We start from the raw sequence: 23,532 nt of genomic DNA, 5'->3' as shown, positions 1-23,532 counted from the left end.
TTTTCAGGGCTTAACTCTTTAATACTTAGCGTTAAGAATTTTTTTGTAACTAACAGGAAACAAATAAATGTGAAATACACACAAACCAAATAACCAACGTAAGTTCCATATGATGAAATAGAACGTGTCCTTGGTTTTTTGTTGTGGTTTTAAGTGGAATACTTCTGTGGAAAATGTGATAATTTTATTTTAAAAAAAAAAGAATGTTAGCGACCAACGCATGGACAAATAGCATCACGAACACCCATCATCACATGATTAGCCTATCTTTTATATTCTGCACTTGCAATACAACTTCATGACTCAACAGTGGTCAGAATCTTAATTTTCATAAAATGTATGTCAGAGCACACATAAATAATGCAAGCACACTTAGTGTATTGGAACTCAGGTAAAACTTTGTATTACGGACTTAAGTTCATAATACTATTATACTAGGGATAACGAATGATTATAGAATGAAGTTGTAAACTAAAAGCACATATAAAAATGAATAAGTAAAAGACCATTGCGGCTAACAGATCTGGGTCGGGTTGATTTCAACAACAAAGCACAATTTGTACTGTTACACATAACGTTTAGCATATTGCTGGGCTTCCTTGTGGCCTGCACAACGAACTGCGATATTTTGGGTAGCGCTGTTAATATATACTGTTTACTTTTAACATTTAAGAGAAAGCTATTACGCCAAGATTTATTCGTTTTCACATATAAGGTATAAATGTAGAGAATATTTCAAAATGATTTGAAATAAATTCGAAGAGTTGGGTAGAATTACATTAAAAACGAGTGTGTTTTCTTGTGTTGAAGCTACAGCTGACTATCTGCTGAGTCCACCAAGGAAATCAAACCCGTGATTTTAGCGTTGTAAATCCGTAGACTTACCACTGTACTAGCGGGGAACCGTTGTTTGTTTTTGTTTTTTGAATTTTGCTCAAAGCTACTCGAGGGCTATCTGTGCTAGCCGTCCCTAATTTAGCAGTGTAAGACTAGAGGGAAGGTAGCTAATCATAACCACCCACCGCGAACTGTTGAGCTACTCTTTTTACCAACGAATAGTGGGATTGACCATAACATTATAACGCCCCCACGGCTGAAAGGGCGAGCATGTTTGGCGCGACGGGGATGCGAACCCGCAACCCTCAGATTACGAGTCGCAGGCCTTAACACGCTTGGCCACGCCGGGAAGCGGGGGACTGTTAAAAACAAACCAAGGCATAATCTAGTATAAATGAATGCGTTTGTTTCATTATGACGTGTGAGGTTTGTCAGTTTTGGATGAATTGTCATAGAAAGAACAATTATGTTTGATTTTCTTTTTCTATTTATCAGCTTCAGAGTTTTCAAAATGTTTGTATAGTATCATGACTGGCTTTAGAGCCCCCTAAGTCTGTTGTAACTAATGTAATTGATGCAAGTAACCTTATTACGTCAGACTTGATTTACATTTAGTGTAAAAAGGGATTCAGCTGTTATAGCGAAAACATCATTGTCTCTCAGTTGGTATTCTATATTAATTTGTGTGGAGAAAAGCTTTTATTGAGTTGAAAATGTAAATACATCAGATGGCAGCACTATTTCGCATACTTTAATGATGATTGGACAAAAGAAAGTGGAGGATATGTCAGATCAGCCAACTTGTTGTTAACTAAATACCATTGATTGATTGGAATTAAGCACAAAGCTACACAATGGGCTCTGCCCACCACGGGTATCGAAACCCGGTTTCTAGCGGTTTGAATCCGCAGACATTTTGCTGTGCCACTAAGTGGCACTAAATACGAAGCTGTGCAAAAGGGTTATCTACACTTTGTCCGCTTAGAATATCGAGTTTCGAGTTTAGCCGTATAAGCTCTAAGCTTACCGCTGAGCCACTGGTAGACAAAATATTCCAGTGTATGAACTGTGAACTATGTCATGTAACCATGCCGTACACTTAGTGTTGACTCTACCCATGGGGGGTACACTGTGTTGATATCGCTAGTATATGTCGATCAGTCATGTTATAACATGTGACTTGTGACTTAAAAACCAAAAAAAACTATGGAAGACGAATGAATATTTATGTATTTACAAGTGAATGAATATTACGTTATCACATAAACATAAATGAAAAAAAAGAAAAAGACTGCTTGACGTCACATATGTGTAACTGTGGTACGGTATCACGTGCTGATGTCGGAAGGTGAATACTGCACATTAAAACTGTATGGCTCATTCAGCTCATTATTGGAATAGGACAACAACCTTACCCTGAACATAACCTCGCTTCATGTTTAACTGACGAACAGATAAACCTTGGTTTCTCTTTGCAATAAGTGCGTTGCATAAACTATTTTAAAATATATGAGCGTTTATTTATCTATTACACGGGATTTCACAAACTTTTCACGCTCAGATGTTAACAACTTACGCTCGAAAATTCGAAGACCACAGTCGGATGTGGCATGTGTCTTAATGTTGTTTTATATAATAAATTTCAAATCATTAAGATTTTAGAAGCCTATCTTGAAGCACAAGTTTCCTATAAACTTTTTTATGAAAATGGAGTTTATAAAGCATTGTTATATGTGAGTAAATTCGAACAGTGTGATTATAAAAACAATCCTTCTTCACGTATACATTGGCCCGGCATAACCAGTTGATTAGAGCGCTTGACTCATCATCTGAGGGTTAGCAGTTCGAATCCCCATCACACATTATCCCCTTCTCAGCCGTGGAAACGTAATAATGTGACGGTCAATCCCACTAGTGGTTAGTAAAAGAGTCCCAACAGTTGGCGGTAGTGACAGTTTTTACTTCTAAATTAGGAACGAATAACGCAGATAACCATAGTGTAGCTTTGCTCGAAATTCAAATACACACATTAAGTTTCACATGGTGACATCTTTTACCACGTCTAGCTGATTGACTAGAAAGATGAAGGTTTTATTAATCTAACAGTAAAACTTTGTATCTTTACTTTTACTTAGTTTTAAATAGTTTATCTCTTTGCTTGTATAATTTAAGTTATTTTTTCTTTTTTTCAGGTTTAGACCATTTACGTACCCTATAGAGATACTCGTCTTGATTCATTTCCTACACTTATCTTTTACAAGTGAGTAATTAGTAACTATTAGTCATGCCCTCTGTAAGTTACTGTTTGTCCTTGTATTTTACAATTGTGATAGAAACAAGGAACGTTAAGGGTGTGATTTGATTTAGTTTATAGTCTGTGGGTTCAATATTTGCGGTCTGTTATCACCTTTAATAAAAATGTTATCCGGCTAGCGATGTGAAAAATTAATGATTAATCCTAACAAAGTTGATGATAAACAGAAGAGACATATCATAACAGCATGGATATTCAGTGTAGCTACGGGACGATAAAAATAGTTCTGTAAAATATTTAGTTCACTTGGAAAATGTAAAAAAAAAAAAGGGAATAAAATTAGGCCTATTTGAAAACACGTAAGACTGTATCCGTTGTTATTTGTGTATTATGCACTAAACGAAATCGCACTAATAAAATAAACTAGTTCCACAGCATCTATGTGGTTTATACGCCTAACTAAAATTATACTTTTAAAACCTTGCATAAGTAAGTCCGCCACTGGAAACGCTCTGTTTTATTTATTCCATTGCACTTACCATATATACATATATGTAAACATATATACATATGTATTGTGAACTTCCACAAGCCTAATTGTAACAAAACATCTATTCAGGTTCCAAACTGTTAAGATTCAGGAACCAGTAACAGGGATAGGGTTGGATGTGCTCAAGCGCTTGTCTTTCTGCTCTCATACTCCTAAAGAACTCTTTTTTTTTTTCTCAGTCATATTAATTATCCTCAGCTAGTAAAATACACCCTTGCTCTGTATGAGGTTTTACGAAAAAAAATCCATCTTTTATAAGAATGGCACTCAGTATTAGTAGGTCTTTACAGTAAAAAATAATTATTATTATGATGTGTAATTAATTATTAGTAAACAATAATTCACTGTTTAATTTTAAATGTTGATAGGTATTTATAAGACTAAATTGACTTGGAATAAAAAAAGGATCTGTTTGCTTCATATGGCTTTTCTCTATGTGTACCAGAGGCAAACAATAACCCTCATAATTTCTCTCTGTGTACCAGAGGCAAACAGTAGTCTAATGCTCAGAAGAAAACTCTCCTACTTTACGATGCTTAAAAATTGTCCTCTTTTCGTCAATGATTCCCTGTCCTTGTAATATCCCCTGCCCATTGTTGGCAGGAACTAAACCTAGTTATACTGGTCTTGCTATTAATAAATAAGATTGACAGTTTGGACATGCCCGTAATTCAAAGAAGTATGTGTAGGAGTGGAAAATGAGTAGTCATTCAACCTCCGAGTCTTTGTTATGAATCAAAAATGTACAGTAACAAGTTTAGCTGGTAAGATAATTTAAAGAATTAGTTCACCAACATCTGGGGGTTCTGACAGAAAAACGTTGACGATAAACGCTCGTCACTCTCTGTCTTACGATAAATGGTTCTTTATTACCTTTTTTCTCTGTATGTACGTCATGATTAAACATACTTTATTATTTAGACGCAAGGCCACATTGAGACATCTGCTCTGTCCACTGCATGGAATTGAACTTCGGAGTTTACCATTATAAGTCTACAAACTTATTGCTGACCCACCAGAGGGGGTAGACGTGACGTACGCTTCATAATGGCCCTTTCGACAAACTTTGATAACAGATGATTTCTTAATTCGGGTTACAAAACAGGGAAAGGAGAAGATTTAACACTAAGAACAATTTAAGGTTAACATTAACATACAAGGTCACTTGGAACTTGTGGGTTTAAAACTGAATCTTGAACTTTATCAGAAGTATGTGACTATATATATATATATATTGTTTGCTTTTTTAGCCTAGTAGACCTATAGTTGATAACATTGTTTTCTGTAAATGAGAAATTAAACAGTAATGGCAAATAGGGAAAATAGAGAAAAATAATGGAAGACGGAAAAAATGTAAAGAAACGAAAATGTAATATACAATTAAACGGTTAGTGTGGACGCAGAAATATATGTGACTTCATGATAGATTTATGAATATAAACCAGTGAATGGCAAAATATAAAAAATGATATAGTTTTAATCCTGCTTTTATTCTAAGTGCTTTGGGTGTTGATAAACTATACCTTTGGGTGTAGGTAAACTATACCTTTTTTAAATTTTATTAATTTTTTCCAAGGAGTCACACTTGTATGTATGTTTCATTTTCTTTATTTACCAATGAAATTAAACTATGTAGGAGCCTATGTGAAGTATATGTATATGTCTGTGTGTGTTTTTATGACAATCATTCGCGCTTTGAGTACTTAGTATTGAGAATAATATTTAGTTTTTTCTGCACATTTGTTTTTGCATTGAATTCTTTTACTAAGTGTATAGTTGGGATGAGGAGAAATCTTTTAGTACATCAGCATACAAAATATTAAATTGTTTTTGACATAGCCTTTAGGCCTTCAAAAGGAAGACGTAAAAATGTCATTAGATATATGTAAACTTAAAATATATTTTGTTTTTATTTCACTCATGATTTGACACATGAGGGTGTCTGTCTAGCGTCACTTTTTGAGTTGGCACCCTCACACATAACATTATTAGAAATTGACTGTAATTATGGGTCAAGGACCTAGGAAAGGCAATTATTTAATACTGAAATATAAAATATACAGTTTCAACTAATTATGAGAAGTACTTAGATGGAAAGGCCTAAAAAACTTCCAGTTAAGTGTGTGTCATTTAAATGGAGAAAAAAATGTTCTTGGCTTTAGAACTACAATGATAAGGAAATGCACGTAAACTATAACGCACGCGGAATGACCAAAACGATTATTTTATTGCTTTAAATATATTTTTTCCACAACATTTTACAGTAGTATCATCATGAGTATCATCCATCTTCATTAAACTATATTGTTATAAACGTTTTATCATTTTCTGGTGAATTTGAAAAACACCTAATCTATTCAGCTTTCAACATGTAGACATCGTTTTAATATAAATAGATGATGTTTGTTTGAATTTAAACACGAACCTACACAATGTTTTACTAATAATTCTTAAAGGTGATTTTAATTTTTATTTTGTTATTATTTCCTATTGTTATTAGTACATAATGTAGGGTAATATTAGAAACTGTTTTGCAAAGAAATGACACGTGATTTTTTTTCCTACTAGAAATTCTCAGCGAAATATTCATTATTATAATATTGGTGTTATATTTCTGTTTTACAATGACATTTCAAGGAAAATACTGTGTATAATGATCCTCAACCAATGAAGTTTTAGTAAAAGTGCTATGTTTAATTATCTTTAACCAATAAGATTTTAGTAAAAGTGCCGTGTTTGGTGATCAGTAACTAAAGAACAGATATCAATGAGAAATTAAAATTAGATTTACGTTTGAGTTCCTCATTAAAAATTAGCCGCTTTGTAAAAAACGTAAATAATTTATATCAAAGACATGTAAACCTAAATTGAAACATGAGCTTTTCAGATTTACAGATGGTCAAATTTAGTAATTTTACTTTAGAAAACTGAAATGGTGATGGAAGTTACATTTCAAAAGATTTTAATTACAAAAGTTATGACGAGATCATCTTTAATTACCTAGAAATTTTTATATTAATGGATATTTTCTTGATGTTTTTTCCCTGTGATTAACCTAGAGTAATACATTTATCTTAAAATTATATAGTTTTTAATTTTTTCCAGCAGAAGGATTGAATAATATATGTCCCGAAATAAAGGTGAAAGAAAGAAATTTCTCAGGTATGATTGTCATTTTATTCTGACATAAGCTGATCATAAGAATTCATAATCATTAGAGTTTTTTCTAGTGAATTAAACGGGTCCACCATGGACAAGTGATTTGGGCGCTCGATTTTCAATCCTCGAACCACCATACATTCTCGCGAGGGTTTTCGTGAGATGACGTTAGCAAAAAGAGTCGCTCAAGAGTTGACAGTGCACTATTTCTAACCTCTTACTGTTAAATCAGGAATGGTCAGCTTTGATTGAAATTCAAACTAGCCGTATGTTGGAGAAAATTGTTCTCTGATAAGCGTAGATATATCATTAATAAAAGGTCTGCAAGAAGTTACCTCTGTTCACATCAAATACGTAGAAAATCGGTCTCTTTATAAACTTATTTTTCTAAACAGCTTAAAATAAACTGAGTAACAGATGGAAAAAAATATTGTTACTTTACATACCATAGCTGTTTGTATACATTTTATCGAAGAATCTTTTATTTAATATTATTCACATACATTTTTTAAAAATATTAAGTTTTTACTGTATATACTTGGCCCGGCATGGCCAAGCGCGTTAAGTCGTGCGACTCGTAATCTGAGAGTCGCGGGTTCGCATCCCTGTCGCGCCAAACATGCTCGCCCTTTCAGCCGTGGGGTCGTTATAATGTGACGGTCAATCCCACTATTCATTGGTAAAAGAGTAGATCAAAAGTTGGCAGTGGGTGGTGATGACTAGCTGCTTTCCCTCTAGTCTTACACTGCTAAATTAGGGATGGCTAGCACAGATAGCTCTCGAGTAGCTTTGTGCGAAATTTCAAAACAAACAATCTATATACTTTTTACTACCAATCACAGTTATTGTTTTTTGTCACTTTAATATAATTTTGAAATAATAAATAAATAATACTCATTGTTAAAATTGCATAGAAGCCTACGGAGTGGCTCAGATTTTTTTAAAGTTTTTAATTTTTTTCTGAGTACAAACTTTTAACTCATAGCTCCGTCATGTCTTAACCGATTTTAGTTCTAATTATATTTTTGGACTAAGGAGGTCAAACCCTTTCAATTGACCATTTGATCAAGTCCATGGCCTCATAAATTAATTTATTTTAATGCTGCCTAAAATAGTTTAAATTTGAGGATAGGATTGTAGAAATCGTGATGAAAAACAAAATTGTGTCGGGTATATGCGCTCCCCTCGCTTCGTATTGTTGTACCACAAGCATGTATTTAATAAAAAGGCGAATAAAGGTCTCAGAGCTTAACTTACTCTTATCCTGCCGCGGATATTGGGGATTCTTTCTTGTTTATTGGTAGCTATTTTAATGCTGCGTTATTTATTGTTTTAGTAATTACAGTTATTTTATTTCTTGTTATAGGCTTCGATTTGATAAAAGTCATTAAGTTAGATGGGTCTGCGGTAACTTTCTCGGGAATTCGTAAAGTGAAAGGCTCCAACAACATGCTCACCGCTTACCGTGTAGATCCAAAGAAAATTCAACTCCAGCTACCTCTGAGGTTAGTAGAGGTTTTAAATTTTGAAAGACAGAGAATGTCTTTAACGTTTAGATTTCCACCGTGGTATAAACTTGCCTGATTTGTAATAAAGTAAACAGCTGGTTCTTTAGTAGAAGGCTATGTTTAGATCAAATATGCTTTATTATACGATTTTATAAGATATATCACATTTTCTTTTTTTTACCTATTCTTTTTATTGTTAAATGCTTTCTAAATTAGTTTTATAAACATTATCATGAGAATAATTTAATAATATTTTCTTAATCGTATTAGTTAAATTATATTAAGTTTTAAGATTACACATAGATTGAATATAATTTAAATTGTGATTACTTTTGAGAATAGAATGAAGACTGAGATCTAACAGTACTGGAGACGTATTAGTTCAATTAGTAAAAGTTTATGTTATCTTTCACATCCGTGCGAGGCCCGGCATGGCCAGGTGATTAAGGTACTCGACTCGTAATCCGAGGGTTGCGGGTTCGAATTCTCATTACCCCGAACATGCTTGCCCTTTTAGCCGTGGGGGCGTTATAATGTAACGGTCATTCCCATTACTCGTTGGTAAAAAAGTAGCTCAAGAGTTGGCAGTAGGTGGTGGTGACTAGCTGCCTTCTCTCTAGTCTTACACTGCTAAGTTAGGGACTACCAGCGCAGATAGCACTCATGTAGCTTTGCACGAAATTCAAAACAAAACAAACCACATCCATGTGTTCAAATCCCGTTAGGATTTAACTTTGACTTCTGAGCTCTGTAGTGTAGAAGCAAATATTTATTCTTGTACTACGAATAATAGTATTGCACTAATATAGTACTAAAAACAAATTAGCTGGTAGAACGACAAAGTCTTTAATGAATTTTGTCACATACTTTGTGTTTGTAGTTCATAACAAATATAATTACGACAAAAACCATCTAAAATGAAAGTATGGTATTATCACATGAAAGAAAATTACACATTGATAAAAACCACTTGAAACAGATCTATACTTTTATAAAAATAAAAGTATGATATTATCGAACGAAATAAATTTACACTTTAATTAATAAAAATAAAAGTTTAATGTTATCGAATGAAATAAATTTACTCTTTAATTAATAAATATAAAAGTTTGGCATTATTACAGGAAATATATTTGCATTTTATTATTCATCTACATTAATGTCTGAAACTATCTGATCAAAATGGTAAAAATACATTCTAGTGTTTCGTAAATAAACAGTCATAATTATTTTGAATGGAAAGAGAGTGTATATCACAGTTTTATCTTCGTAGATTCGACGAATTATAGTTCGACAGCTTATAAAAGTCTAAAAATATATAAAACAGAAAAGAATAAAGATGACAATTCATTTGATATATATATGCAAAAAAAAAAAAAAGCGAGTGCTTATGGTTGACTTTTCTACGTCACCGTTTCTTGTTTGAGAGTTCGGTTTAATGAAGTTTATTTTATTTGTTGTTAATCTGTATTAAACCTTCTTTTTCTTCAGCTCACTGTTCCCTCTGGGCTTGCCAAGAGAATTCTCTTTGATTGCTACTTTTCGAAAACGAAATTTTCGAAAGAAACCTTGGTATTTACTGCGAATGAAAAGTCTAGAAGGAGACACCCATTTTGGAATAACGGTCAACTCGAAAAAAAGTCAGTTGGAGGTTTACATCGTTGATAATCAGAGGGAGTTGCAGACAGTCAGGTTTCGAGATATTAATGTAGGTCTATTAAATAAATGAATATAAAATAAACATATTAGTATTGAACTATGTATAATCTAGATACCTACCTAGTTCTATTCTTGACTAAAAAATAAATTATTCCAATTAAGTTATATCTCCTCACCATCTTACAAACGTAATGAAAGTTTCTAAAGGACAGTCTGAGATTTCCATTTGATCTACCAACGTGTATTTTCCACTGGCTGGTGTATATCTTTATAAGATATACGATAGGATACATTCAAAAACTGTCCATTTATCAATTCAATAACAAATTTTCGACTGAATATCTTATTAACGAATTTAGTAAACATCCTTTAACCTTTCTGTAGCGCCCGGTATGGCCAGATGGATAAGGCACTCGACTTGTAACCTGAGGGCCACAGATTCGAATCCCCGTCACGCTAAACGTGCTTGCACTTTCAGCCGTGGGGGCGTTATATAGTTACAGTCAATCCCACTATTCTGTGGTAAAAAGTAGCCAAAAAGTTGGCGGTGGGGTGATGACTAACTGCCTTCTTTTTAGTCTTACACTGCTAAATTGGGGACTGCTAGCGCAGATAGCTCTCGTGTAGCTTTGCTCGAAATTAAAAATCTTATTTATATATTGTTATTTTAATCATCCATTTATATCTTCTAATTGTCTTGTATTTCAACAGTTGCTTTACTTTCTGCCATTTATTATTTGAGTGTTAAATGGATCGTCCCTCGTTGATAGGTAAATAATGTTACACCTTCAATTAACAAATTTTTGAAATAACAAAAACTTAACAATGTGTATGACACAAAATGTTTTGTTTATTAAGAACAGTTGTTTGACATGTTTATGAAACATTTTCAAATTTAAAGAAAAACGTTTGACTCTTGCTAATTATTGAAATTCAATATTGAAAACTGGTAAAATCTGTTGCCAAATAATGAAAATATAATTTTACGAAACTTTCATTTAACGCATTTTATGTGGACAAAAGTTTGGTTTGTTTTGTTTTGAATTTCGTGCAAAGCTACTCGAGGGCTACCTGCGCTAGCCGTTCCTAATTTAGCAATGTAAGAATAGATGGAAGGCAACTGGTCATCACCGCCCACCGCCAACTCTTTGACTACTCTTTTACCAACGACAAGTGGGATTGACCGTTACATTATAACGCCCCCACGGCTAAAAAGGCGAGCATGTTTGGTATATGACGGGGATCCGAACCCGCGACCTTCAGATTACGGGTGGAGTGCCTTAATTACCTGCTCATATTGAGCCATATGGACAAAAGTAAATAAGAAATATGTGAATTTTAAAATTATAATGTGATTTTAATTTATGATTATTCTTGAAAGGTGGCTTTCGGGCTTCTATATATTCTCCCTCCCAGTGGCACAGCGGTACGTCTGCGGGTTTACAACGCTAGAAACAGGGTTTCGATATCGGTGGTGGCAGAACACAGATAGCTCATCGTGTAGCTTTGTGTTTAACTGCAAACAACAACACCAACCTTCTATGTATATATTTTATTCATCCTGGTGGAGAAATTGCAAATTAATATCCAGCAATAAGTCAAGTGAAGTTCTCATCGGGTAATCTAGCTTTAAAAACTTAAGTAAAAAAACACACCAAGTTTACGCTAATGTTCGATATTTTTGCATCAAAAAGAGAGAATCTACAATGAGACTGTGTGTTGGAGAAGAATTTACCAAACAGTTAAACATAAAAACAACTGAAACTATTCGATACGCTTTTGCAAGTAACGTATGACTGTAAAATATAAGAAGTAATGCAATCGACAGGGCGGTAACAGATACTGAAACAGTTATTTGTGTGCGACCCGTCTCCATGAAGTGAAACTAACGGTCTTCAGTAATCGTTAACTTAGGGCAAACTGGTAAGAGCAGTTTCTACGTGTTTGTGTAAACACATGTTTTCTCTCTCATGCTCTTCATTTTCGTTGAGCAAGTCATCAGAACGTGTATGTTGTTTCCCTTTGCTGTCTGTGGCACAGTTCATCAAGAAAGTGCTGAATTTTCTTGTGTATATTTTAGCTGCCAGTGGTTCCAGTATGATTGGTGCATAACTAATTTGCACACGAATTTAAAAATAACAAAAAACAAAACAAAACAGATCGATGCTCAAGAACAAGTAACAAGTTTCAGCCAAAATATATAATGAAGCCCGTCATGACTAGGTGGTTATGGCGCTCGACTCGCAGTCTGAGGGTTGCGGGTTCGAATCTACGTTATACCAAATATGCTCGGCCTTTTTGCCGTGGGAGCGTTATAAAGTTAAAGTCAATTCCACTGTTCGATGGTAAAAAGAATAGCTCAAGAGTTGGTGGTGGATGGTGTTGACTAGCCGCCTTTCCTCTAGTCTTCCACAACTAAATTAGGGACAACTAGCGCAGATAGCCCTCGTGTAGTTTTGCGTAAAATTCACAACAAACAAACAAATTAAATAATAACTACGTTTTGTATACCGAAACGTGGCGTTTCAGAAACAACGTAGAAATGATAGAATTATTATCCTGGACAGACATCTGGCCCTTTCTGTGCACGTGTTTAAGCTTAATGTAAATATATTTAAGGTACCTAATACTTATGTAACAACTTACGTATTTTTGTTTTTATTCAGAAATTTTTAGATAGTTGAGTTTAAATCAGTAATTATGCTCGTATTGCGAATCAAAGGGTTCGCGTCCAAAACATATCGACAAGAAAACGCATTTCGCACATTGAATATATAGTTGTATCCCACTATTTGATCAGACAAGAGTAACACAAGGTGGGTCGGTGGACACTGTTCACCAGCCGCCTTTTCTCTAGCCTATCAGTTCAAAATCGTGGACGGCTATATGCAGATAGCCAACCTTTGTGTAGTTTGCCTTATATTCTTGCAGCAAACAAACTATACGATATTTCATTAGGAAAAAAAATTTAAGCTGTAATTTAACAAAACAAAAAATATACCTATTAGTCACATTATTACACTGCTGTGTTTAAAACACTCCCTTAGATGTAATTTAACAAAACAAAAATTCTCCTATTATTCACATTACTACACTGCTGTGTTTAAAACTTTTCCTTACACACAATTTAAGAAAACAAAAAAGTATTCCTATTAGTCACATCACTACACTGCTGTGTTTAAAATATTCTCTCAGATGTTTTTGTTTTAATCTGAGATATAAAACCCCATGAAGAGAGGCGATAACAACATAAAATGCAGTATAACATCAAAACAGAACTTAACCACTTTAAACAACCATACAAGTAACATTTGTAGGTGTAACACGGTTATTTTGTAAACAATGGTTTATGCATCTATATGTAAAGTTTTAATATTACGCTACAAGCTACATCTAGCAAAGTTACAGAATTAAAAGCTAGTCTTGTATTGGAAGATAGGACATGCATTCCCCTTCCGGCTGATCAGGGTTTAAATCCGTAACAGGGAGTACGGTTATTTTTTTAATTTTCGTAAAGTTTTAACGATTACTTAGGCTTTTATAATCAAAGCGTGTAAAAAACTTTTATTGCGATAGCAACATGTTAAGAACGTTTCCTTTTGGACTTGGCATGGCCAGGTCGTTAAGGTACTCGATTCGTAATTCGCGGGTTCGAATCCTTATCACACTAAATATGCTCACCCTTTCAGCCGTGAGGGTGATGTGACCGTCAATCCCACTATATTCGTTGGTAAAAAGAGTAGCCCAAGAGTTGGCGGTGAGTGGTGATGACTTCCTTCTGGTCTTACACTGCTAAATTAAGGATGGCTAGCGCAGATAGCCCTCGTGTAGCTTTGCGCGAAATTCAAACCAAACGTTTCCTTTTACGTCATAGTTTTCGTACATTTTGTAAGTACATATTATCATATTTTCAAACTGATTTTAATTAATTGCTAAACCGGTTTGAAAAGATAGGCTTTTCCTAGCTTGATTTTTGTTTCGATGTTATTTAAATTTATGTTCAACTTAATATTAATATTACTTGGATCAAATAGTCCTCTTGTATAGACCTGTGTGAAATTCAACAAACGAACAAAATTATGACTTGGCATTCTGTGCGTAGTGTAATCAGAATATCTGATTTTGTCATATTACTTGGATGAGTTTTCTTCTCATTAATATCAGTGTATACAACGTATACAATTTTAAAAAATTATATGAAAAAATATACAATAAGAGAACATAATCAAAATTTGTTTATTACTTTTGAAGCGAAACCGAACTATATTCTATGATCCTAACACTTTTCACAATCATATATTGCGAGAAATACCCAGTTGTTTTTCTAATAGTAGGTTTTGAAAAGTAAATGAAATGTGATTACTCACTAAAGACGAAAAGTAACAAAATAAAACGAATTTTAAAATTTCCAGTCTGAACTGTTTGTTGTGTTTCTTGCTTATTTATTTATTTCGTTTATGAGAGAGCTGAACATTGAGCTACCTGCGCTGTACCCGCTGTAGGGATTGAATCTTAATTATTAGCATTATAAGTCTTCAAGCTTACCGTTGAGCATCTGCAGGGAGATCTTAAGAGCACGTGAGTTGAACGAGCATATGAGAGACCCATAGGATTCGAGTACATCTGTCCCTAATTTTGAACTAACGATCAGAGAGAGAGCAGGCATCCAGTAGCTTCCACCATTAGGGCATTGTCTGGCTCTTCGAACCAAATAATGGAATTAATAGTCACTTTTATAACACGCCTGTAAATGAAAATGCGGAGCTTGTTTAGCGACGTCACGTATCGAACCTAGGACTCTTGAAAACAACAGCCTGGCACACTAATTATCACGCCACACCGGGCCAAAATCAAAACAAATTACACACAAATACAGTAAATGTAAAGAATTATTTTCTCAAACATTTCTTCTCTTTTGCATTTCCTTTTCAAAGTGCACAAAAATACATAATATGTTGCTGCGACTCCAAAAATACTTTCGTCAACTTACAACTTTATTGCTACATTATTTCTTTAATGATAGAATATTTTGAATAATACGAAATAAGTTTAATTGCAGACACCGAAGTTTACAAGTTCACTAGTATAAGGCCTAACATTAGTAAAGGCTTAATATAGGCTTATATTCGATAAAAAGATAAATGATTTGTCTGAAGGTAAGCAAAAAGCTACACAATGGGTTTTCTATGCTTTACCCATCACGGATAACGAAACCTTGTTTCTAGCATTGTAGGTCCGCAGACATAATACTGCGCCACCGAAGGGCGAAAGATAAATAAACAGTGCTTCTTGTGTACGTTAATTGTTTTAATTTAGCACTACTAAACTTTATTCAACTTAATACTATCAGTAAATACATTTGTAATGCTATTCTTCGATCTAACGTTAGATCATATGAAAAACTCCCATAAGCTTTATATATGTTGTACAAAATGTTTTTTTAATTTACGTTAATTGTTTTAATTTAGCACTAATAAACTTTATTCAACTTAATACTATCAGTAAATACATTTGTAATGCTATTCTTCGATCTAACGTTAGATCATATGAAAAACTCCCATAAGCTTTATATATGTTGTACAAAATGTTTAATAAATACATTTACAATCAACTTTTGTTTACATTCGTTAAAACGAAGTGAGCGCGCTTACGTATTTAGACGGTAAGACGAGCTCACGTTCTTTGAACAGATAACATGTATTGTAACAAGAGATGCTAATGAAGTTTAATTATATGTGGTAGTAATGTTGACTACAAAACGACTAGAGAGGCAGACATGACCTAAAGATACCTGTATAAACCGGATAAAACTTTCATAGAAACCTTGATCTCACCGTTTTTATATATAAACTAATGCACATATAAAACGTGTTAAAACAAAAATCTTCCATTACGATCTTATCTCAACCGAGCACAGGACTGATCAAATTGATCTTTATTTGAGACGTTATAGGAAGTGTCGTTAGATCTTTTCTTGTAGTTCATGTCTTTTTTTTTTTTGGGGGGGGGGGGAGGGGCGGTAATCATTAAACGAGTTTGCTTCAGGTGATAGAATATAGGGGGCGATAAAACATGTCTTAAGTGTTCGACCACTTTGAAATATGAAAATGAAGTTTAAATTTCGATAGTTGTAAGAAACATAATCAAATTTACCTTGTGTAAATTTCGGTAGAGTTTGTTATAATTTCACTCTTATTTAAGTTAAGTGTATTTTGTTATTTTAAGAAAAGAGATACTGCTTCTTATCTATATTATTATGGGATTTTCACAACAATCCTTACTTACATGCAATACTATACTAGCTTAAAGAAAACACAACGATTCTTTTCAATAGTACCACGCAATCTTCAACATACAGACAAGGTTCTTATCTATAGTAATTTAAAGTATTCAACAAACAGACAAGGCTCTTATCTTTAGTAATCCAAGATCTTCAACAAACAGACAAGGTTCTTATCTATAGTAATCCAAAATTTTCAACAAACAGACAAGATTCTTATCTATAGTAATCCAAGATATTCAACAAACAGACAAGGTTCTTATCTATAGTAATCCAAAATATTCAACAAACAAGCAGATTCTTATCTACAGTAACATGAAATCTTCAACAAAACAGAAAAACGGATCAAAATGATCGTACCAAAAAATACTCAACAAAAAAAGGCAGAAATTATTATCTCTAGCACTACAGTGTCTGTATCAGCAAGCAAGGTTTTAATTATTTAACTAAAGTGGTTGTAATCAGTCTGTCTTGAACTACTGATTAGGTTTCTCTCAGTCTGAAGCCAATGAACTGATACTTAAGTTTTAAGTTCTTAATTTCAATCTCATACTTTTATGTTAAATTCTTGGACGTATCAGATGTATTATTTTAGACTTCAGTCACCATATGATTAATTAAAGGATACTGCAGTAAGAAAAAGTGGACGACTTTTACACGGTATGTTTAAAAGTTAAGTTTTCAATATCATGTGTCATGTGTTAGATTTATTATGATTTATCAAAAAAAAACTCCTTTTAGCTTGAACTGCATGGAATTGAGTCTTGCGAGGTGTAGATCTAGGTATAATCTTTCCATGCGTTGAGCTGGAAATCTCATGTTGTCTTTACACATCTTCACAGATCAATGACAAGAAGTGGCATAAGATAGCGATCAGTGTATTTAAAGATACTGTCAAGTTAATGATTGACTGTCAGGAAATGTCGTCCTTACCGATCAACTATCCTGCATTAATTGATGTGAATGGAGAACTTATCATCGCAAAATATGTCAATGGAAAGAAGAGTGTTCCTGTAAGTATGCGTTCTGCTCATGATAAAACTCGATAAACTGATAATTCTGTCTTGCAGAATTGGCAGTTCATGGCAGACTTTCTATGTGTGTCATGCTTGATATAATCTCAAGTTATAAGTCACTATTTTAAACTTGCTCTCCTTACAACTCAGTAATTACTAACAATATAAACATTGTTTTTATAGTAAAAACAGTTAGAGCTGATACCTTTTCAGTACTTTTATCAATTACAGTTTGCCTTCCTCAGTACTTTCTGATAATTACAGCTTACCTCCTCAGTACTTTCTGATAATTACAGCTTACCTTCTCAGTACTTTCCACTAATTATATCTTACTTTCTTCAGTACTTTGTGCTTTTTACTAACCAATCTTCAACTTTTGTTTTTAAACATATTTGAGAATCTCTTCTGTCAAGTGAAAAGTAAATTTATAGGTAACGTAATAAATTATGGTAATATTTTTTTTTATTTTCGTTTTATTTTAGATAGAGCTACAGTGGATGGTAATAAACTGTGATCCCTCGTGGCCAGAGATGGTAAAATGCAATGAGCTTCTTGTAAGTTTATTGATGTTTTAAAATCGTATTGAGTAAAATACTGAACGTTGTTAAATAAACGTCGAACTTTTGTGTACCTTATATATATAATGTTATGACTTTGTAACACTTTTTCTTTTAATTGGAGTAAGTTATATTGGTGTAATAGTTGATCAGTCTCTTGAGCCATCCAAGCAGTGTGCTGTTGGTATAGTGGTAAGGCAAATGGGAGTTTCGGTTGCATCTACAGAAATCATGAATACAAGTCTAAAGTGCTTATAATTACAGTGCATAGGTTACTAGTTAGGCCACATTTGGAATATTGTGTCCAGTCTTGAGTTCATTACCTTAGGAAAGACATTGAATTGTTGAAAGGGTTTAGTGGACGGTTAGGTACAAGAATGGTGCCTAAAATGGAAGAGTTGTCATAAGCGGAGAGGTTGAAATATCTCAGTTTGTTCTGAGTTTGAATGGACATGATTGATGTATTTAATATTGTGAAGGGAACTGATAGTGTTGATACATTAGATGAGACACTTTCATTTTTCTAATAGGGTGAGTGAACTTCAGAATGGCTTGCCTTCGGGTGTTGTGGAGGCAGTAGATGTAAGTGAGTTTAAGAAAAAACATGATGAGAATATGAATGGTAATAGCTGGTTTTAGGTTTTTAGTTCATTCATTAAGAGTTTTAGTTTAGTTTAGAGGATGAGACAGTTGAAATGGACCATTAGGTTCTACATTGTTCCAAAAATATTATGCTATGTTTGAAGTGAATATGATTTATTTATTTAATTCATTAACAAAGAATATTAACGTTGAGATAACAGAAAACGTTTTGAAATATTTAACCCTAAAATTATCAATTAAAGTCGTCTGTATGAACTCTATTAGTTTTTTACATATATTTTTCTGACAGAAAGGGCTTCATTGTCTATAAAATGTTGGTGACCAAAAAAAAGAAAACCTTATTGGGCAAAAAGGAAATATTTGAAGTTGTAACTGAACTATTTTAGTATGTCATTATTCTAGCGCCTTAATAAATTACTTACATAGCTTACTGCTTGTGGACCCATGAGTTTATTGGTTTCAATAGTTTTTAACACTAAAAGAGCCACTTAAATAAATTTAACGAAATGAAAGTCACCATTCCTAATTAATCTCAATAATTCCTGGGATTTACATACAAAATGAGCGATTTCGCACCCTTCCCTTGATTGGTCAGTTCATTACATTGAGTCTTGTAAGACATAAAATTGGTTAATATGATTGTATAAGAGCAGCCACCCGACAGTGATCAGTCTTTAATCAAGGCGGTAACTTAAGGGTTAAAGCTGTGTTTTCTATAACATATCAAAGTTACTAAATGTCAATACACATATGTAACTAAGAAACATGAATCACAAATAAAACCTGAATATGCTGTAGTAACTAACAAGATAGCCTCGCAAAATATATCCCTGGCGGAGTTGCACACAAAATTCCAGCTATCCTAGTGAGTTTTAAAATGCTTTTGAATGGTATCCATCTGGAACAAAGAACTTTAACTCAAGTGGTAATCTTTTTCTTTTTTTCTACAAGGCTTTTTTATTTTGAACAATTTAATATATTTTGACAAAAGCAAGAAGAGTCACCTAAGAACCTAAAGACGCTGAAAAGATGGTCTTAAGCGATTACATTTTTTTACCCGCTAATGTCTTACAATAAGTAGTGCTATGTTGTGTTCACTGAATCACTATGGTAGCTTCGGACGTTTAGAGTTTCTTGGCTGATTTAATACATCTTGCAAGTAGAAAATGAATTTCTTAAAGTTTTGCCATAACGGAGCTGAAAGTTTTACAATTTTCACTCCTTTATTAAATAATTCAACTTTTGCAATACGCTTTCCACAAAATGTAAATATTTAGTAAATTATGGTGATGAATCTACATCCTCCTTTATTATAAACCATTCACTTCCTAACAAAATATATCACTAACAATGATATATTATTTACATGGTCTAAACCTCTTGGAGTTTTATATCTTATTTTGACGTGTTTTGGTAGAATACACACATAAAATACAAAGAATATTATGCTGTTAAGTATTTTCTGTTTCCTTCTGAAACGTAAGTGAACAAAATCCCACATGGTTTAATTAAATTATTTTATATAATTATCGTTTCAGACCTCTGAAAAGTTTAGAAAACTTCAACGTGCAGTGAATAAGAATGATATTTGTGTGATGTGTCCATCCGGAACTTCAGGATTAAATGGAACTCAAGTGAGTTATTGTTGTCATCAAGGTTTTAATCATTGAGATACGATATTTATGAAACACTAGATGTTATATATATAGACAGATTATAGACACAATATAGTAAACAATGAGGATTAAGATAAAATAAGTGGGATATTCTACATACATGAAGATAAAGCTTAATACTTTCGGTTATAAATTTAAATAAAGAGCAAATTATGGATTTAAAATATATTCCTTTGAGCTCTGAAAACTTTCCATTAAACTGCCAACTTTTACTTATACATTCTTATAATTAATAATACAGTATTTTTATCGTTGACACTGTGGTTATTTGACCAGCTCCAGGAACAGGAAGACTGACTCTATTCTCCTGAGTGATAACAAACGTAATTAAATAAACTGATAAATACAAAAAAAGAGTAATAGATATTAGAAATAAAATAGAAAAATATTATTGCGTTATCAATCTTTACCCTAAAATGTAATTTGTAAATAACTTAAATGACAATTTGAAATAATCACAATTCAATTACCTACTTTTGTGCATATTATTAAGTCGTTGTTCATGAAAATTTGTGATATAAATACCGCCTAGATCAACCAACCGATTGTTTCTTGAATTTCGCGCAGAGCTACACAAGGGCTATCTGTGCTAGCCGTCCCTAATTTAGCAGTGTAAGACTAGAGAGAAGGCAGCTAGTCATCACCATTCGCCACCAACTCTTTGGCTACTCTTTTACCAAAGAATAGTGGGATTAACCGTAACTATATAACGCTCCCACGGCTGAAAAGGCGAGTATGTTTGGTGCGACGGGGATTCGAACCCGCGACCTTCGGATTACGAGTCGAGCGCCTTAACCACCTAGCCGTGGCAGGCCCGCCCAGCCAATTTGATGAGCCTTGGTACTGGACGAAAGACTTTGTCGTAATTATATATGGCAGATTTAGTGTGGTTGGCATATTATGAAATTGCATTATTTGCTTTAAATCATAAATTATCAGAAACTTTTAGGATATTACGAATTCAGAATGAAATCATACTAATTAAAAAAAGATAGTGAAAATTGTTTGGATATATTCACTAAGTCTGACGACATCTAAGCTTTTAATAAAAAACTGATAAAATACGGACTGCACTTTTTATTGATACATGTGTTACTAGAACCTAACCAATGAACTAATAATTGAAGTCAGTTAAGGTCTAATAGTATAATATACGTGTATGTTATTAAGAAACAAAATATTATTAAGGATTTATTTTATTGGCACCTATTTCGTTAACCGTTATTACAAAAGTAAACAAACTGACCGTGTAATAATTTTTCAGGGCCCGCCAGGTCTTCCAGGTTCACCAGGTATACCAGGTTTAGAAGCTGTGCCTGGTGTTCCAGGGCCAAAGGGTGAACCAGGAGTTTCAGGAGTTACAGTAAGTCATGAGACGTACTTGATTAAATAAGAAGACGTTTTACAATTTGTGACTCTTTCTTTGAGATATTGTTTTTTATCGTCGTAATGTTAGTTTGTTCTAGAGCATTTACAGCTAAGAAAACTTGGGTCATATCTCGAGACATTCCTGTACACCCAGAAAGTCGGAACACGGGAAACGTGCCAACGCTATATAAAACTGTGAAAACACTTTGAAATATTTTTGTAATATCCCAGTGCTTAGTTGCCAAATTTATACACTCGTATTTTTGTACGTTTCTTTAGTTTATTTTTAAATGATAAACGATGTACGTGTTTTCCCTCGAGAAAGATAGTTTATTCAAAGCTTATATAATAAATATTTTAAATATGGTTTTAATGCCACTATTGAAATGTACTTTAATCAATAATTTATGAAAGTAAGAGTTGAACATTTAGATATTATAACTGTATAACTGTACTTACGATTTATTTTTTCATTTGATAACATCTGAAGTATTAAATTGTAAATATTCCGCTTTAAGTAATGTTTAAAACCGAATATATAAGAAAAGCAACGCTTTATATTTACACAATTAAAAGTTTAGTAACGCCGTCACCATCTTACACTCAAACACACTCGACATGTGATATGTTTCGACGTACTTTTATACCATCTTCAAGAGGTATTTACAAGAAAGTTTACACTTTCTGCATGTCATAAAGTATTAAGTTACAGAGTTATTTACATAATGACTTGTGAACGTTTACAGTATGTCACGCCATATATCATTTAAGTGACTTGATGACCCTTCACATGAAGTTAATGTTTTTTGTTGTTGTTTTTAAAAAATATACCCAATGTTTTTTGGATATTTAAATCAGTGACATTATGCCGTTGATCTAAGATTGTAGTTTTGTCCTATATAATTTGTGGTGTACAGTTCGTAAGTACCCTGCTATAATTCAGTTTTATATATTATTGTGCCTCATATACCTGTACCCCGCTGGTACAGTTGCATGTCTACGGATTCATAACGTTAAAATCATGGATTCGATTATTCGATTCCCCTCGGTGGAGTCAGTAGAGAGCCGAATGTAGCGTTGATACAATAAAATAACACATCCTTACGTAGCCTTCATTTTCTTGTAATCTGTACATTAAGACCCTTTTCGTTTAACCAATATAAATACTACCATATTCACATTCTATTTTATAAATCTCAGCTTTGTTTTTAACCCTATTTTACCTCTAGTATTTCCTAACATTTCCTTATCTCATTCCATGGTTTAGAGATCGAACAAACGTTTTGTTGTTTCTCTAAAATATTAAATAATTTACTTGTTAATCATAAAATATATAGTAAAGAAAAGGTTTCTCTTTTATTTGTCTCATTAAGAGATTTTCACATAATGTTTTTTTTAACTAACATTCATTTATTACTAAATTTACTAAACGTTTGTGTTCTAGATGTTGGTGTAAATCCCCTTTCAATCGCTAGGTAATTAATTAGTAACAATTCATTACCTAAATATTTTGGTGTAAAACATTTTTATCGTTCTGTAAACTTATGTATAAAATGAAGGTTTTTTTTTGTATTTTTGTATGAAGTGATTCTTGCTATGGCGGAAGGATAACATCAAAAAGGTTTTTGTTTTTAAAAACTGACGTTGCTAAATCGCCAACTGTGTATTTTTTGACAAGAAAGAGTGTTATGTTCAGTTTGTTGGTTTGTTTGTTTTTTGAATTTCGTGCAAAGCTACTCGAGGGCTATCTGCGCTAGCCGTCCCTAATTTAGCAATGTAAGACTAGAGGAAAGGCAGCTAGTCACCACCACCCACCGCCAACTCTTTGGCTACTCTTTTACCAAAGAATAGTGGGATTGACCATCACGTATAACGATCCCACGGCTGAAAGGGCAAGCATATTTGGTGGGACCGGGATTCGAACCCACGACCCTCAGATTACAAGTCAAACGTCTTAACCCACCTGGCCATGCCAGGCCTGTTTGTTCAGTTTCGTACACAAATTAAATTCATGGTTCTACATTATCAAATAAATAGCTTTTTTTTTTAAACTTACTCTTGCCAT

The 23,532-nt window shown here is 33.3% G+C and overlaps 1 protein-coding gene across 7 annotated transcripts in view; it reads left to right on the top strand.

Annotated features, from left to right (window-relative positions):
• LOC143255719 (uncharacterized) overlaps positions 1 to 23,532 on the top strand; it is a 106,192-nt gene that overhangs the window by 12,836 nt on the left and 69,824 nt on the right. For 5 of the 7 annotated variants that reach the window (XM_076511819.1, XM_076511817.1, XM_076511816.1 and 2 more), the window contains exons 2-9: positions 3,030 to 3,097; positions 6,747 to 6,803; positions 8,167 to 8,305; positions 9,800 to 10,016; positions 17,090 to 17,260; positions 17,746 to 17,817; positions 19,962 to 20,057; positions 21,364 to 21,462. In XM_076511819.1, the coding sequence (XP_076367934.1) occupies positions 3,030 to 3,097; positions 6,747 to 6,803; positions 8,167 to 8,305; positions 9,800 to 10,016; positions 17,090 to 17,260; positions 17,746 to 17,817; positions 19,962 to 20,057; positions 21,364 to 21,462 (919 nt within the window). The remainder of the gene's footprint in view (positions 1 to 3,029; positions 3,098 to 6,746; positions 6,804 to 8,166; positions 8,306 to 9,799; positions 10,017 to 17,089; positions 17,261 to 17,745; positions 17,818 to 19,961; positions 20,058 to 21,363; positions 21,463 to 23,532) is intronic. The other 2 variants (XM_076511820.1, XM_076511818.1) reach the window with 1 other exon arrangement.

This window comes from Tachypleus tridentatus, chromosome 7, assembly GCF_004210375.1.
Source record: "Tachypleus tridentatus isolate NWPU-2018 chromosome 7, ASM421037v1, whole genome shotgun sequence".
NCBI lineage: Eukaryota > Metazoa > Arthropoda > Merostomata > Xiphosura > Limulidae > Tachypleus > Tachypleus tridentatus.
Note: the sequence above shows the minus strand (reverse complement) of the source record. Positions and strands in the feature narration are given on the sequence as shown.